This window comes from Notothenia rossii, assembly GCF_949606895.1.
Source record: "Notothenia rossii genome assembly, chromosome: 3".
Classification (NCBI taxonomy): domain Eukaryota; kingdom Metazoa; phylum Chordata; class Actinopteri; order Perciformes; family Nototheniidae; genus Notothenia; species Notothenia rossii.
The window spans coordinates 26538400-26554203 of NC_136901.1; the positions used below are offsets into that span (position 1 = coordinate 26538400).

The 15804-nt window shown below is 42.0% G+C and overlaps 2 protein-coding genes across 2 annotated transcripts in view; one reads left to right on the forward strand and one right to left on the reverse strand.

Moving 5' to 3' along the window:
- Positions 1 to 8683, forward strand: part of m1ap (meiosis 1 associated protein) — a 52735-nt gene extending 44052 nt beyond the window's left edge. Inside the window, exon 14 of the mRNA XM_079670773.1 lies at positions 8153 to 8683. Within this exon, the coding sequence (XP_079526899.1) occupies positions 8153 to 8170 (18 nt within the window). The 3' untranslated portion in view covers positions 8171 to 8683. The remainder of the gene's footprint in view (positions 1 to 8152) is intronic.
- On the reverse strand, positions 2491 to 15351 carry dok1b (docking protein 1b). The gene is made up of 5 exons (XM_079670772.1): positions 14998 to 15351; positions 6494 to 6799; positions 5964 to 6060; positions 5183 to 5355; positions 2491 to 4111 (listed from the first exon to the last, which is right to left on the reverse strand). Exons 1-5 carry the CDS (start codon positions 15052 to 15054, stop codon positions 2777 to 2779), a joined length of 1968 nt encoding a protein of 655 aa, XP_079526898.1. The 5' UTR covers positions 15055 to 15351; the 3' UTR covers positions 2491 to 2776.
- Positions 15352 to 15804: the final 453 nt, after the last annotated feature.

The following is a 15804-nucleotide window of genomic DNA, read 5'->3' on the forward strand; positions in this document are numbered from 1 at the left end:
ACATTTCGGCAAAAAGTGAGAAAAGTCACCGAAGTAGATGTGAAACCATGAAGTGCGATGTGCTTTCAAGATGAGGCGACAAACCTTGAGCACACAATCTCACAGGAATGCACACATGGTGATATGGTAGCATCAGAGGAACGTCTGCAGACGCACAGTCCCACCCCGACGCTCCGTACACTGAACAAAGTGGGCAGCAGCAGAGGGCTCTGTGTAGCCGTCACACACTCACCACCATTAGGAGGCCGTCGAGCTGCTCTGCAGATGTGTGAAAGGTCAGAGCAAATGAGGAAAGAAATGTGAGGCAAGGAAGGAACTAGATATTAACCACTTTTGAAAAGCTGTACCAACTTATAGTCTTTAAAAGGGGGACTCAAGCAAAAAATCTAAGTCTTATCACAGTTAGAGAGCCGTAAAAAATACATTTGTGCAATATAACACCGTTGCATAAGCTTGTCACTTACTTTTACACACTTTATAGTGCTATATTTTCCATTTATTTTAGTGTCATGCTATCATATCTTACATGATCGTCATTTAATTTAATGTTTGTATAACTCGTGATTTTTTTGTTTTTTTTGCTGACCGGACCTCGTCTAATATACTTGATTGTACTTGTGCAAACCTGCATGAGTTCCAATAAAGTAAAACGAAACAAACATGAAAAAGAGATGAAAAACTAGTTTCAAAACAATACAAATACTTATTGAATGGCTGAATGCTTCTTTCTATGAGCTGAATCACATTTGAGATAAAGCACATAACAGCTATTACAAAATAAATATTCCACTCGGTTCTACAAACACTGTTCCACTTTATGACTCTAAAGTTGGGCAAAGTCTCCGCTTCCCCGACTGTAAAAGAGTAAACAGTGCTTTGGATATTCCAATGAGGAAGTGTTGAGCCATATTAAAGAAGTGCTGTTCTGTGTGCCTCTTTATCCTATGAGTTCACGCAGGGTTTAATGAGAAAGACAGAAGTTTGTCGTTGTTTCTTTTTTTCTTCCCCCGCTCTGTCTGAAAGAAAAGGGGAGGGGGGGACGAGTCAGGAAATATAGCCTAGATGTGTAATCAAGATACTTTTGGAGGACTTTCTGGACAGGAAAGTCCTCAGCAGCAGGTGGGTAAATAAAGAAAGGGGATAAAAAGAGATGATGGGATAAAGAGCATCAGTGACGGGAACATTCTGTACGTGTTATGCAAGACAAGCACAGAGACAGGTTCATCCAGCCAGCATTCATCATGTCAGCATCTTTTCAGGTCTTTCTTTCTACTTCCTTAGTCATCCTCAGCCCAGGATAAACACCTCTTTTTCCATCCATCTTGTATTCCTGCCATCCTCCGGTATCTCTCTGCAGTTGAAATGCACGGCGTGTCCGACACAAACCAGCCGCCATTAACTGTCACCAGAGCAACCCAACAACAGAAATAATGCAGAGAGACAGAGAAAAGGAAGGAAGAAAGAGAGAAAGTCTTTGCTCTAAAAGGCTCCACTTGTAACGGTCTGATTAAGTGGTTGGAAACTGAGCGGAGTAACAAAAACAGAGCGTGGCAGAGGGAGGGAGGTGAGGTCACACTGTCCCGCTTCAAAACATAAAAACACCTTCAAAAGATCCGTCTGATCGGCTCCTGATGGGACACACTCCTAGTTTACAGATCACCGAAGGACAAAAATAAACGTTTTTGGAGCCATTTTTATTAATAGTTATATTTACAGACAGCACAGCTGTTTCTGACACATACACACTGACACATTGCCGGGGATTGTTAGCTTCATATTTAGTTTTTCTGTAATTAGAAACATAAAAGTTTCAATAATATTGTGTTGTGCAGGAAGTCACCTCTGTAATTTAATGACGACCATGTGACCCTCAGGACCTATTTATGACCCATTTATGTCTGACTTCCTTTAAAACAGTAGCAACAATGTTTTTGTATTTAATGCATCCTCAGATGCAACGACACATATTAGTGTCCTCGGCTGCAGATGTTGTAAATCTCCCCGCTCATTGAGAAGATGGATCAGTCCAGAATACACAAACAGAAAAAGCCAGCTCCATTTGTTGAAGCCTCAAAAATACTCTGGACCTAAGCAGTGCAAAAACATGTTTCCTAGTAACTTCATAAGCATGGTGGATACTTTATAAAAAGGAGCCAAGCCACTCTCTCAGCTTGTTAAAGTGAAGCCTGCAGGCCGGGCTCCTTCTGGCACATCCAGACACTGTGTGTGCGATGTGAGTTATAGAAAAGTGGCAGCTTCCCACCACACTGTGGCTTGGTACTCCAGTTATGGGTTTGACCATGCAAACACCCACTCTCTCTTTCTCACACACACACACACACACACACACACACACACACACACACACACACACACACACACACACACACACACACACACACACACACACACACACACACACACACACACACACACACACACACACACACACACACACACCACCACCACCCCCCCCCCACCCACCACACACACACACACACACACACACACACACACACACACACACACACACACACACACACACACACACACACACACACACACAGGGTGGCCCTTCCATAGTCTCACTCCATGCAGCCATGATCTTATAGTTGTGCTTTGATCTACTTCCAATAAATCGACATAATGATGCCAGTCCACAGTTTGAAGAAATGTTACAAAAGCTGCAGGAATAAAGGCCACGACTGAGTGTTCTGCATTTGCACTTCTGCTCTTTTCACAAAGGGGATAAAGGTTTCGTCTGTTAGTCCTCGTGTCAGACGTCTCCCAGGTTGTCGTAGATGCATTCAGGTGATCTCAGCGAATTCCACGAGTCAGCAGGTGGAGGTTTCTTCTTTGACACTTTGCTGTACAGCTCCTGCCCCGTGTCCCCTCCCCCCCATAGATTGTTGTTGTTGTTTACATTATTGCCTCCATGTTTTCCGGGGGGCAGTGGCACCGGCTCCTTCTTCATCCTGCCGGGCTTCGGGCCAGTGAGGGGTTTGGGCCACCTCGGTGCAGGGGGTTGAGGCGTGCCGCGGCTCTGGGCCGGTTGTGGGGGCGAGTGTTTGTGGGGGTCTATTGGCTTTGCATGCGAAGCAGTGCTGTAAGTTCCCTCCGGCCCTGAAGGGGCTGCCTCGTCCTTCCTCCTGTGGATGTGGGGCTCCAGACGGGCCTCGTCATAAATTGTCATCCCTGATTTACCGGTGGAGGCGCGGCCCTCTGGTTCGTCGTAGATGTGCTCCAGACGCGCAGCGGTAGGTGTTAAAGCTCCTTCTGTCTGACCTCCTGGGGGCCTCCTGTTGCTGTTCCCCCCTCTGCCCCCCCCCGCGGCTCCGTTCAGACTCAGCGCGCCCGTCTTCTGGCTCAGCTCCAGGCTGATCCGGTCATACACGTGCGAGTACAGGTCCGGCAGCTTCCTGCCTCCCAGGTGATGATCCCCTTGAACTCCCGGAGCATCATCTCCTGCTAGTCGGAGGCGGGGGGGGGCCACAGGGTGGGTGGTGCTCTGGTTCTGAGCTTTGATGGTGTCCACGGGGTCGGAGTAGAGGCAGTCTCCGGCGTGCAGAGGCAGGCGCACGGAGTCTGCCGGCTCAGAGTAAAGAGCTGCGTGTTCATCAGCACCTTTCGCTGCCACCTGACCTCTTGGAGACTTCGCAGGGGCCCCCCCACTTCCCATAACGCCCATTATGGCTGGAGGTTCTGGTAAACTCCTCCCCTTTAGTCCTGTTCCTTGCCCCCTCCCCCCTCCCCCTCCTCCTCCTCCTCCTCCTCCCCCTCCATCTCCACCCTCTCTCTTCCCCAGCACTCCGTCAGCAGAGCCTGGTTTGCTGCCCCCTGAATCTCCGTCGGCCTCCCGGCTGCTGCAGCTGCTGCTGTCCCCACTTCCTGTTAGGCTGCTGGGGGGGGCGTTGCGTATGTGCTGCAGGGACAACGGGCAGTCGGGGTCGAAGTTGAGGGGGCCGCTGAGGTGGCGCTCCTCGGCCTGGACCTTCTGCGACTGGATGGCCTGGTCCACCAGCGTGAAGATCTCGTTGCCCTGCTTGGTGTCAAAGGTGAAGTTCCCGGGGCCTGAGTCGCAGCGCCGGCCAGCCTCGAAGGAAAACATCACCTAGAGAAGGATAGCAAGGGGGAAATGTTTTAGTGTGAAAGTGAGCATGACATATATATATATATACACTGAGGTGTCTGAACAAAAGCCAGCTGAACTAATGGAGCCAGTCACACAAGTCGCTTTCCAGTCATCACTCATTCATCATTTTCCTGGCGCTCAGAGGAAGCCTGCTTCCTTCTCCCACTGAATTTCCACTTTTCTCAGCATATCAATTGTATTACTTCACTGCTTTCACTGACTGAGAAATTATGATTCAAACTTTCTTCCCCTTGTTTTCTTGCATACAGATTGGTCACAAAAGACCTACACATCCAATGTAGGTATTTATTTATTCTTCTGTGTGCATAACATCAAAGTTTCAGTCTCGGAAAATGCATGAAAACCATTTTTTCAGACAAACCTGACAGACTTTTAAAGGTCACCAGTCATTTTATGACTTGGGGACTCATTTATAAACGGTGCGTACGCTCAAAAGATGGCGTACGCCAGTTGGTGACGATCCGACCTCCATGCTGGTGAACTTTGTTTGAACTCTGGTTCAAACTGCATCCACCAAACAATATGATTTATCTCCACCTCCCCAAAATAACCAGACTCTGACACGGTGTGAGATGTCTTTTTTAGCTTTGCTCTCCTGTCATTTCCTTCGATCTTCTTCATGCAGTCAGTCAAAATCAATGAATGAATGGGCGTCTCTTTGACTATTTATAGGCAAATATGGGCGTTACTTGAAGCCCGCAAAAGCTGCGCCGCATGTCGAGTTGATTGTGATTTATAAAAGGGAAACCGGCGTAGGATGTGCCGTACGCAGTCTTTTATGAATCGGAAAATGTCTGCGTATTTATTTGCTTTGTCCTACGTAAGCAACCTTCCCACGCCAATCCTATGCAAGGCTTTATAAATGAGGCCCCTGGTCTCTATATCTGAAGCATATAACTGACACAAAAACAGCCACTGTAAAGCTGTAAATACCCTCTGTGACGGTAAGTCTCTGACCACACTGCAGCTAAAAGCATCATCTGCACTTCCTCACTACCATCAATCGCTTCAGTGTCACATATAACCCACCCGGTCCCGGCCGTATCTCCGCAGCAGCTTGTAGGGCCACGCCAGAACGTCCCTCTTGGTCTTCGGCTCCTTTAAGAACAAGATGTCGTTCTCGGCCTTCAGCCAGTAGCTGCCCGTCATCCCGCAGCGCTCTGACGCCTCGGTGCGCTGCACGCTCACCCAGAACTCGTTCACTGGAGATCAGAGGAGAGGTGTTTTTGCTCTGGTGTACTTGCATTCTCTTTTCTATGTCTAATGGTTGTCTGTGATGCAATGCTATATTTTCATAAGAGGAGACACTACAGGTTTTTGACCAGTAGATTTCATCATCAAACTTCCCCACATTAAGTTATTTATGTTTTAATAAAAGCTGTCTGACATGTTATGTTTAAATATACAAATGAGTCATTATGCTACATTTGGGAATAGAAAAACATGTTAAGAGTGTAGGGGTTTTACAGAGGGAATTATAGATTCATATTGTTAAAATTATGTTTATTTTTGATGAATAAGCAGAACTATCTTAGCTTATGTTGGAATTATGTTACTTATTATTATTAGTAGTAGTATTACTGCATGTGAATTCAACCATTGATATTCACTTTTCATTTGACAAAAACTTGAAAAACAATAAGTTGACCATTTTTATGTTGAAACATGCAAATTATTGCATTATTTAATATTTTATGTTAGTTAATTTAGGACAACTCCATAGTTTTTCTTTCCACTAGTCTGTAAAATGAAATGCGATTGAAACAAAATAACATAAATGATGTAACAGCACACAGTTGAGAGTCCTTACCCTCCTCTCTGGAGTAGTAGATGAGGTTTTCAGACATCTGCAGGTCGAGGCCCCCTCCGTTAGGGTCTGCAGCCGCACTGCTGCTGCTGCTGCCGCCCTGCACACACACAGACACACAATCAGGACTTTCACAATATATTAATTAACTTGTTGTTTTGGGGAAATCTTTGCTGTACAATCACTGAAAGGAAAGGCAAAGAGAAAATGAAAATAAAGAGTGAGTGTGCAGCAGAGAAGCGGATAAGGTCGTCCTCCTGGAAGCTTCCTCTGGCTTCCTCTCTGCAAATATGTCTAATGATCATGTGTGTGTATGCGTGTGTGTGACTGCACAAAATTGAAGCTGTAGCCTGTTTGGACACCCCAGGGGCTTGTGGGAAATGTTGGAAGACACACAAACAAGACGCTGCCAGTTGAATGGAAACTTTAAAACTGCGATTCCTCAGCTTTCCCCACCAAACTAAGGGAACTAGTTTTTCTTTATTTAAATATTTCTGGGCACACATTTCCCACATAAAGAAAGAAGAACATACCTTAAAGGCGATGTCACACATGGTGTCCATCCAGTCCTTGGCGGTGCTCCTCTCGGCGGAGAACACGTGCGTCTTGTCGTTGGTCTCCACGCAGAAGGCCGACATGTTCTCTTTGGGACAGCTCTCCGTCAGCGCCGGCAGGATGGAGATGCACTCGGACAGGCGGATGATCTTCTTGTCGAGCTTCCTGGACTTCTCCGTGGACCCGCTCCCCGAGCCTCCGCCGCCGCCGGAGTCGTAGAACTCGAGGCGGGCGATGCCGTTCTGGCTGGCGGGGAACAGGACGAACCAGTTCTTCTTCCATTTCTGATGAGAGGGACAGTCGAGAATATTAAAGCTCCACTGATTATTTATTATAACTTTTTTAATTCATTAAAGATCTCCTATCTTGCTATTTTTAGGTATATATTATGGGTCTCAGATATATCAAAATATATAAATAACATGTCTATGATGTGTTTTGCTCAAAATACCAAACAGATCATGCCTTTTAGACATCCCTCATACCCCTCTATTTCAGGCCTGTTACAGAACTACTGATTCTGGGTCCTTAGCTTGAAAAAAGAAAAAGAGAGGAGGGGGAGCTTGTGCCTGCTCAGAATTCTACCGCAGATACAGCTAAATGCTGCGTCGTGCATTGTTTCTGATAGCGGCGTTTCTGATAGGGCCGTGGGTGTAAAGCCAGCCCACATTTCAGATATAGTCGGAATGTGAGTAGCCTACGGAGGAAAAGAGAGGGTTTAGTTACCTGACACACCGGGGACACATATTTATGTATAAAAGACGTCAAAAAGGGCATTTTGCATGATAGGAGACCTTTAAGACTTAGCGGAAGGATGCAGCATGGACCGAGGAAGAACCCATTAAAATATGGAGCAGATGGAGAAATGGAAAAGGCCTTAGCAGTTTTGTATGTATTTATGTCTATTATGTGTATTATGTGTATAACAACAATAAGGAACACATGTTTTGTCCCCCTAGACTCGAGTAGTAGACCAGCATCTTACATCAAAAGGCTATTTATGAATGTTGGAAGGAAATAACAGGAAGAAGAAGAGGTTGGAAAACTAATTTCCCACTGTCCTGTTCATATCAGTCTAGGGATTTGCATGTGGTTTGTTTAGAAAGCTACGGGGAAAAGCAAAATGCAGAGTTCGCTAGACAATAATCAAAAACTGATGAAAAGGGAAATGGAGGAAATGTTACTGTTGGAAGTCCGCAGACGATGTGAGTCAAAATAATATTTACTTCTACTTTACTGAGGCCTAAATTAGGAGGTCTGCTGATTAATATAAAGCAGTTGGACTCAGAACGGATGCACACATCATAGTTTCCTGTACAATCAGCAGCAGTGGTCCACAGCTACATAATTACTGCTGTGGTGAAGTGAGTACAAATGGAGCTCATCACAACTAGAACTGTGAACCTAAGTTAAAATAATCTAGGGCAAAGGGCAAAACATTTCCCAAGATTCAGGGTCTTTTTTGGTACCCTGCTGGGACCCAAACGAAGATGTGCACCCAAAAGAAGTAACAGCTCTGTGAGAAATGATAGGGAAGAGGTTCAAAATAAACCGGGTCCAAACTCTGTGACAGGTGCCTCTCTCCCTGAGGACAGCGGCGAGGAAGCAGCAGCTAACAATGAACTTTTCCTCCCCAGGGACAGAAAGGGACATGACACACAATGCTGAAGAACAAGACGCACAGCCAGTGTGCAGCACTCCAGATGTTCAGTGCTAACAATGGACGTGATGACACACTGCAAACACTACAGAAGTTACTCTACATGTGATTATAACCAAACTGAATGAGACAGCAGAATTCAAAAGCTTGTTTGGGAAGTCCCTGTAGTCCCCTGTTAACACTCTGGAAGATCATGACATTTGTTCACAGTGTGTGTTTTCCCCTGACTTTCGCTCAGTGTAGGAATCTGCCTGACAGAGCAGAGCATGTGACAGGAAGGTCAGAAAACCCTTTGACCTGCGGGGAGAATCCTGTTAACTAGAATGGGACCTTTTAAGAGATGTGGGGGAACCAGGTCAATAAGCAGGAGAATTGCTATAAAAACACAATTATTACCAAAAAAAGCTTTACTGAAACAAAAAGGGCAAAAATGGAACCTGGGAGGTCCAATAAAAACATTTAACTAAAGCAAAAGTACACAGAGAGAAACTGAAGCCTCACAGCAGCTCAATAATGAAAATAAAGGTGTATTCAAATATCTATGTTTCCATTATTTCCAATACCATCTGATTCCAGTCTTTACATTGAGAGTATTCCCTACTTTTCTTTGTCATATATCTTAAAGTCAACATTTGGGGACTTTTTACAAACAAAGGACATTTGAAGATGTCTTTATAATAGAAAATCGTAGGTCAAGCGCTTTTTGTGTGTTAAATGATCATCTGCAGAGTAACAAGTGCGTATGAGTAGTAGAAGTATACAGTAGCAAGTCATAGAAACACACACAAAATAAGTCATCAGTAGATATACATCTTTACTTTCAGCAATCGGGTTACTGTGCGACGTCTTAAAACACGTCAGCTTGTTTTTTATGATTCACAGCGTTAAATTAGGCATGTGCGTCAGTCTTGAATTATATTATTTTCATGACTTATGCTTGACAATCGAGTATGTTTAACTGGTTGCAATTTAACAATGAGCACAAACAAGATGGGACTCAGTTGAAGAAGTGTACACACACATAACAGCCAACTTCATCAATGTTTTACTCAGACACACACACAGTTTCATAAGTGAACGCACTATGAGCCGATAAAACTAACTGCCAGAAAGGACAGGAAATGTGTGGGACTGTCATTACCCAGGATTCTCTTCACTTCCTTCTTCTGCATCCAGGTGTGTGTGTGTTAATATGTGCATATGTGTGCATTGTTGTTCCCTTGGTGCATTCTCGACCATCTGTTGCAGTACACAAACGTGTGATTGTGCAGTTGTATACACAAATAGGGTGTGAAACATTAACTTGGAGGTGTGTGTGTGTGCATGTGAAGCAGCTGCTCCATATAAGGCAACAGACCGTTATCAGCCACTAATACACCAAGTGGAAATTATGCAAAAAAGGATCCTGACAGAGATATACTTCCTCACTGACGTCCTGCCTGCTCACAAGAACAGAACTGTGTGTGTGTGTGTGTGTGTGTGTGTGTGTGTGTGTGTGTGTGTGTGTGTGTGTGTGTGTGTGTGTGTGTGTGTGTGTGTGTGTGTGTGTGTGTGTGTGTGTGTGTGTGTGTGTGTGTGTGTGTGTGTGTGTGTGTGTGTGTGTGTGTGTGTGTGTGTGTGTGTGTGTGTGTGTGTGTGTGTCTGTTTTTGAGAGAGTAAAAGTATGTTTGTTTGTGTATCCAAGCGTGTCTGGTCCCTGTAATGTGGAAGCGAGGCAGAAGGAGGAGACCTGCGTGCGTGCGTGTATGTAATTTGTATGTATGATTGACAAGAAGTGTGTTAAGAGAGAGGCAGACCGCTGCTCTGACCACAGTCCTCTGCTATGTCTACAAAATAAATCTCTCACATGTCAGGACTGAGTTTGGCTGGTTTGGATTTACTATTGTAGTTTGTGTCTACCTGAGTGAAGTAGAAATACATCTAAATGTTTTCTATAAGTAGTATACGTTTTAATTTGTTTCTAACGTATAAATACATTTTCTTTTTTAAATACATGTATATATTTTTCAATTTTGTATTTATGCTATTTCTTGCTATGGGATTATGTTAAAAAATGATGTTATCAAATAAAAATGTATAAATATATAGATATAGATAAAATATCAATTTTTTGTATTTTATTTTGTATTTATTAACTGGTTTGGGATCCTCAAAAGTGAAGTGGTTCTTGTTTTTTTATTGTATCACTTGTTTGTCTTCCTTAAAGCCAAAACCATAGAGAAACGTCTATAATGTGCACATGCCGCTATCCTGGTCTGCAGCACGTAAAAAGCTATTTCTGGAGCAGACAAATATTCCAAGAGAGATAATGAAGTCCAGAAGTAGGTCAGACAAGTGACAGCATGCTTACAGCAGCACAATGAAATGTGATCAAGAACCAAAATCAACTTTTTCCGAATAGAAAATTAAAAAAAGTATACATTGCCGTACTCTCAAGTCACTGGTATTAAAACAAAACCAATACTATTAATTAATATAGTACAATTAATATATTAAAAACGTTTTTGTTTGACAAACTGTACAGCGTTTACCTAATGTCAGAGAATGATTTAGTGTAATGGAGGAACATGAATAAGCATTTTTTATGTCATAGCGTCACAGAAACTGCTAATGCTAGCATGATCAACCCGGACAAAAACAGCCGGATATATTTATATGGTGATAATCGTTGTAATTTACTTGATTGAAAAAACAGAATGACTGATCAATTCAGCTTTAATTTTTGAATAATATGCCCAAAACGTTGACTTTACAAAAACAGGAAATGATGAGCAGATTGATCGGTGAAAACATTTAAATGGTCAACGATCCGTTCATCATGCAGCATGCACATGGTAGGATTGTTTTTAACGTGTACTTTTAGTCTTATTCATTCAGGCCACAGATACAATTTGGTCCAAACAAATGCCCTATAAATAGGAGATGTTAATGTGACGAAAGGAATATGCAAAGTTACGTTGATTCATATTGACAAGCAATAGGGAAAGAACCTAATATAAATGAACTGTGACTCAGGAACGAATACTACAAAAACTATTACATGCATTGAGTAATAGCTATCATTGTTTCTGCTTCACCACTTCTTTCCATTTAGCTTCACAACATCATGCCGTTGTTCCTGAACATACACCCACTGCAGAGTATGGAGAATTACACACTTTTCATACGTCAAGTTAGTTATTCATACTACAAAAGATTTGTCGTTTCTTTTCTGAGAAATATGATTTAACGTAGAGGTCAGACAAATCCCATTAATCCATTAGGCAGTGATTACTTTTGACAGTCGTATAAGTCTAGCCTCGGGGTGTTTCATTCTGTTTCACCCTGACACACCTCGTCTGTTCAAGTGTCTGCCTGCTCCTGGATGAATCTGTCTGTCATCTGCCCTCATCTGCACACCAAAAATAACCGTGAAACTAAAAGATGTTGTAGCTCCAGGGTGCGACACAACTACAAACTACAAGATCCAATCACACACAACTCTACCTTCAAATCGCTCTGCCGTCAGTTTCAGCTGCACATTAAAAAAACATGACAGCTTTACAAGTGTAAAAGCTGTAATTACAACAGCATGAAGTTTAGGACGAACCTACTGTACTGTAGTGTAACCACACTGACTGCATGCATACAGTCAGACAGTTCAGACAGCAGCTCCACGTCATCACACATCTCTGGCATGCTTTGGATGTTATGAATACCTTTCTGATACAGTGTGCGTCGAACACAGATCTATTTGTTTCTAAGTGTCATGCTGTGGTGTTCGAGAGCAGTCCAGAAGTGATTTTATATAAAGTTCAGTTTATTCATCTCGTGGAGTTCTACCTAAGATCATTTATCTTACTTCTCTGGAGGGGCTTTTACAAGTTTGACTTTTTTTTTTAAATCGGATGATGCTGTCATTACACATAAGTGTCTCATCAATGTTTAAGACATCAAAACTTCATGGAAATGCTAAATTAAACCGGGAAGTTTAAATAAAAGCATGACTACATCAATTAATAAGTCATTTTTTACTATGTTAGTGTGCCAAGAATAGTTAATGACTAATAGCAGAATTCTTATGAATGTTGTTGTGCGGGGGGCCAAAAGGGCTCTGTTTATTTTCACTAGAAATCATAGAGGCAAAAAAATACTTAACATAAATATAAGCACAACGGTTTTGTTTTATCTGATGAAATAAAATAACTAAGGCTTATTTCTTTCAAATTCTGTGTACGAATGTGTCCAAATCTGTGGTATTGAGCACTTGATAACCCATTTAGCTGACAGGTGTAGCATATTGCTAATTAACACATGATTAATCAGGTGTGCATTGGGCAGGAACAATACAAGGACAATTAAAGGGGCAATATTAGATCATCTTGGTGCTTAACAACACAGAGTTGGTTCACAACATGTGAAAGAAATGATCAACCATGTGTGCATTGAAAAAAGTCTTATTTTTTCAAATCATAACATTTGTGAGCAAAATCAAAAGTGTTTAAAAGGAGTTTCTATTGATATGAGAGTGAGAATAGCTCCATACAGAAGTTGTATAGCTTGAACTTGTAAATATTATAATCTATTGTTTCAGCTGGATACGCAGAGCTAAACAAAAACTGAGATAATCTGATGAATCCGATTCAAAAGGTCCAGACCTAAATTTGGCCCCGAGGGGGAATTGGTTAGGCCGCAGTATAGCGATAAAAACAACAACACATAACCACACATTTGAAAAAAAAAAAAAGTACTGAGACTTAATAGGTGAACACAGGTTCAAGTACACAAGTTAAAATGTAATACATCATTTGGGAATATTTCAAATCAATTATGTTTATTTATTTTGTTACTTTTTTCTCGAATACTGTTAACAGGATTGGATATAGACAGAAGATACTAAAATCACAAGTATATGAAGTGTAAGCCTGCTTTCTAAGCTCTATAACAGAAACCTGGGTCAGACGTTGCTGCTGTCACATTTTCCGACTAACCACATGGGAACGAGCCTATATGAGTGTGTGTGCGTGGGTGTGTGTCCACTGACAGCTCTAAAGATTGCATAATTCAACAGTAAACCTCAAACCAGTTTCAACACTTTCAGATCTGCCAGCTTCCTCTACTATTCCTTTTACTGGGCTGCTGTTATATCCACTTCTGTTTTACTGTGAAAAGATAACGTGTTATTTATGAAAATATTGAGAGTTGGTTTGTCCGTTTTCTATTGTATTCTCTACAGTTTATAGAAGGCATTGAAAGTGTGTTTTGGGAGTGTGAATATGTATTGTGGATTGGTGGGTTCAGGGCAGGAAACAGGGCCAGGAGGTTTTGTTGATGGATGTCATATGACCAGAGAGAGAGGCGGAGAGACAAAGACCCTCTTACAAATGTGAAGAGTAAATGAGTTCTTATCTAGCTGCACACCCAAGGCTCGGTTGCACGGAGGCCATGGAGTGACACAAACACACAGACACACCCACAGGTGTTCTTTCCTGGTCCACTGCTGCTGTGTGATCAGAAATTAAGTGACTACATACTGTACAGTCAGAGGTGATAGCTACTAAAGTGTTTGTAATGGTGTGAAGAACAGGTCTAAAGACCAAGTGGCAATATGTCTGCCATGCGTCTGTTTCTCTCCATTGTCTCATCTTTCCGACTCAATATTCCGTGTTGTGCAGCATTGTATGTGTTTATTGTGGAAAGTCATAATGCATTTTTACTTAATTTTAAATGCGTGCAGATAACAATTTAAAACATATATTCCTGACTAAATAGTCCCCAGTTATTTTCTTTTTCTGTCAACCGATATGATCAAAGAGATAGTCTAAGCCTTCTCTACTAATACAAATGTGTTTTAACTGCATTTATACATTAATGAATTGTTTGTATATTTGTATTATGCAAGTTATTGTACAAATGTCACGTTTCATCCCTAGCTTTTTTATTATTGTTTTCGGCTTTTTATTTACTTATTTATTATATAAACGTATTAGGGAAATTGAACATTGCCGGAATCCCTATATCATGTATGCCTATGTTGTTTCTCTGGACACATGACTGTACTGTTTGAATGCACTTTATAAAAGAAAATAAGTAGTAAAAAGCAACTTTAATAAGTTGATGTGTCAGCAGCTCTCCAACCCATCTCTTCCCTCTCTCTGACCTCATTCACTTTGCTTTAGCCCGCTGTGGCTCCATGTATCTTCATATCTACTGAATGTTACTACAGTGCATTCCAGCTCATTAACACACTCACATGCACACACAGATGCACAGCTGGTTTACTGCAGACCACCACATCAAAACAAGACCAGATCATTGGACCCTGCTGTAGCTTCCTCTCTGCATACAGTCAGTTTGAAGAAGCTGGGCACAATGACTGTAATTGCACCAATATGTGCTCCGTTAGTGACAACAACTAGGAAATGATCAAAGTTGAAACACCGAAAAGACAGTACTTCTGCTATGCTGAATTGCAGAATCTCTATTTCTCATAAACACATGGTAACTCTATGATTCATATAATGTTCCACTAGAGAATTAATTCATTACATAATCGTTATTCAACATGTTACTATTTATTTTCTATAAAGGACAACAACAGTGTCCTTAAAGTTTCCTTTCCTTGTCTATGCTTTTTCTATAACGTCCAAATAGAAAAAGATAGTTTTATTGGCCTTAGGATATTATACAATAGTTTATTTCTTCATATAATAACGGTTTATTACATTCCTATTACTTGCTACGTAGTTTTTGTCGTATGGCATCCTTTATGTACAATGAGGTCACTGCCTACAGTTATATTTCGGTAGAGCAGAGTAACTGTTTCTTTATAATTGGACTTACCTTGCCAAACTTTTGATGCTGCACATAAAGTTGTCCCTCCTTAACGTGGGTGTCCATGCCCCCCAAACTCTCCAGGGCCACCCTTCCTCTAAAAAGACGAGATTTGAGTTGAACTTGACTGGACGAAAATCACTTTTTAGAGGTTTCTTTTCCCCTTAACAACTTCCCTCCTCCTTTCACTTCCGCTCCCCAGCCGTTATAACGCATGTATCGTCCGCTGGCGCACAGTTAAAGGTGTCATGGTTAAAATAAAATAAAAGCCCAAACAGTGGCTGGGTGGTCCGACAAAAGTTAAATAGTGTCTAAATGTTGTCGGTGGGACGCCTATCTGTCGCCTCTCACTCCTCCTGCTGGGCTGGACCACTGCAAAGCCACTCTGCATAGATAAGGTAAAGTTTCCGGTTATAACTTTCAGAATAAAAGTCTGATTAATGAATAGATTCAGGGGCATTCTGGCAAAGTTCAGCATTTGGTCTAGGCTTTCAGGCAATGTCAATACAAGACAGGTAACGTTAAGGCTCATGGCAAATGCATCTCCTTCAAGTGGATAAAACAAAAATGGTATATTCTACTGGATCCTCAAGAATATTACGAGATTGTAATTTGGTGCAATCTGTGTTTTTTGTAAAAGCCACACATCATCAGGCAAAAAGCACATCATCAGGCAAAAAACATCATGAGGCAAAAAACTGGTGCCTGATGATGTGAGGAGCTAAACCTCCATCTCCATTTTCAAAACCAACTTAAAATATCTGTTAAAAGCTGCCCTACTTTGTTTGCCACTTGAAAAGAATCCGGGAATCTCAC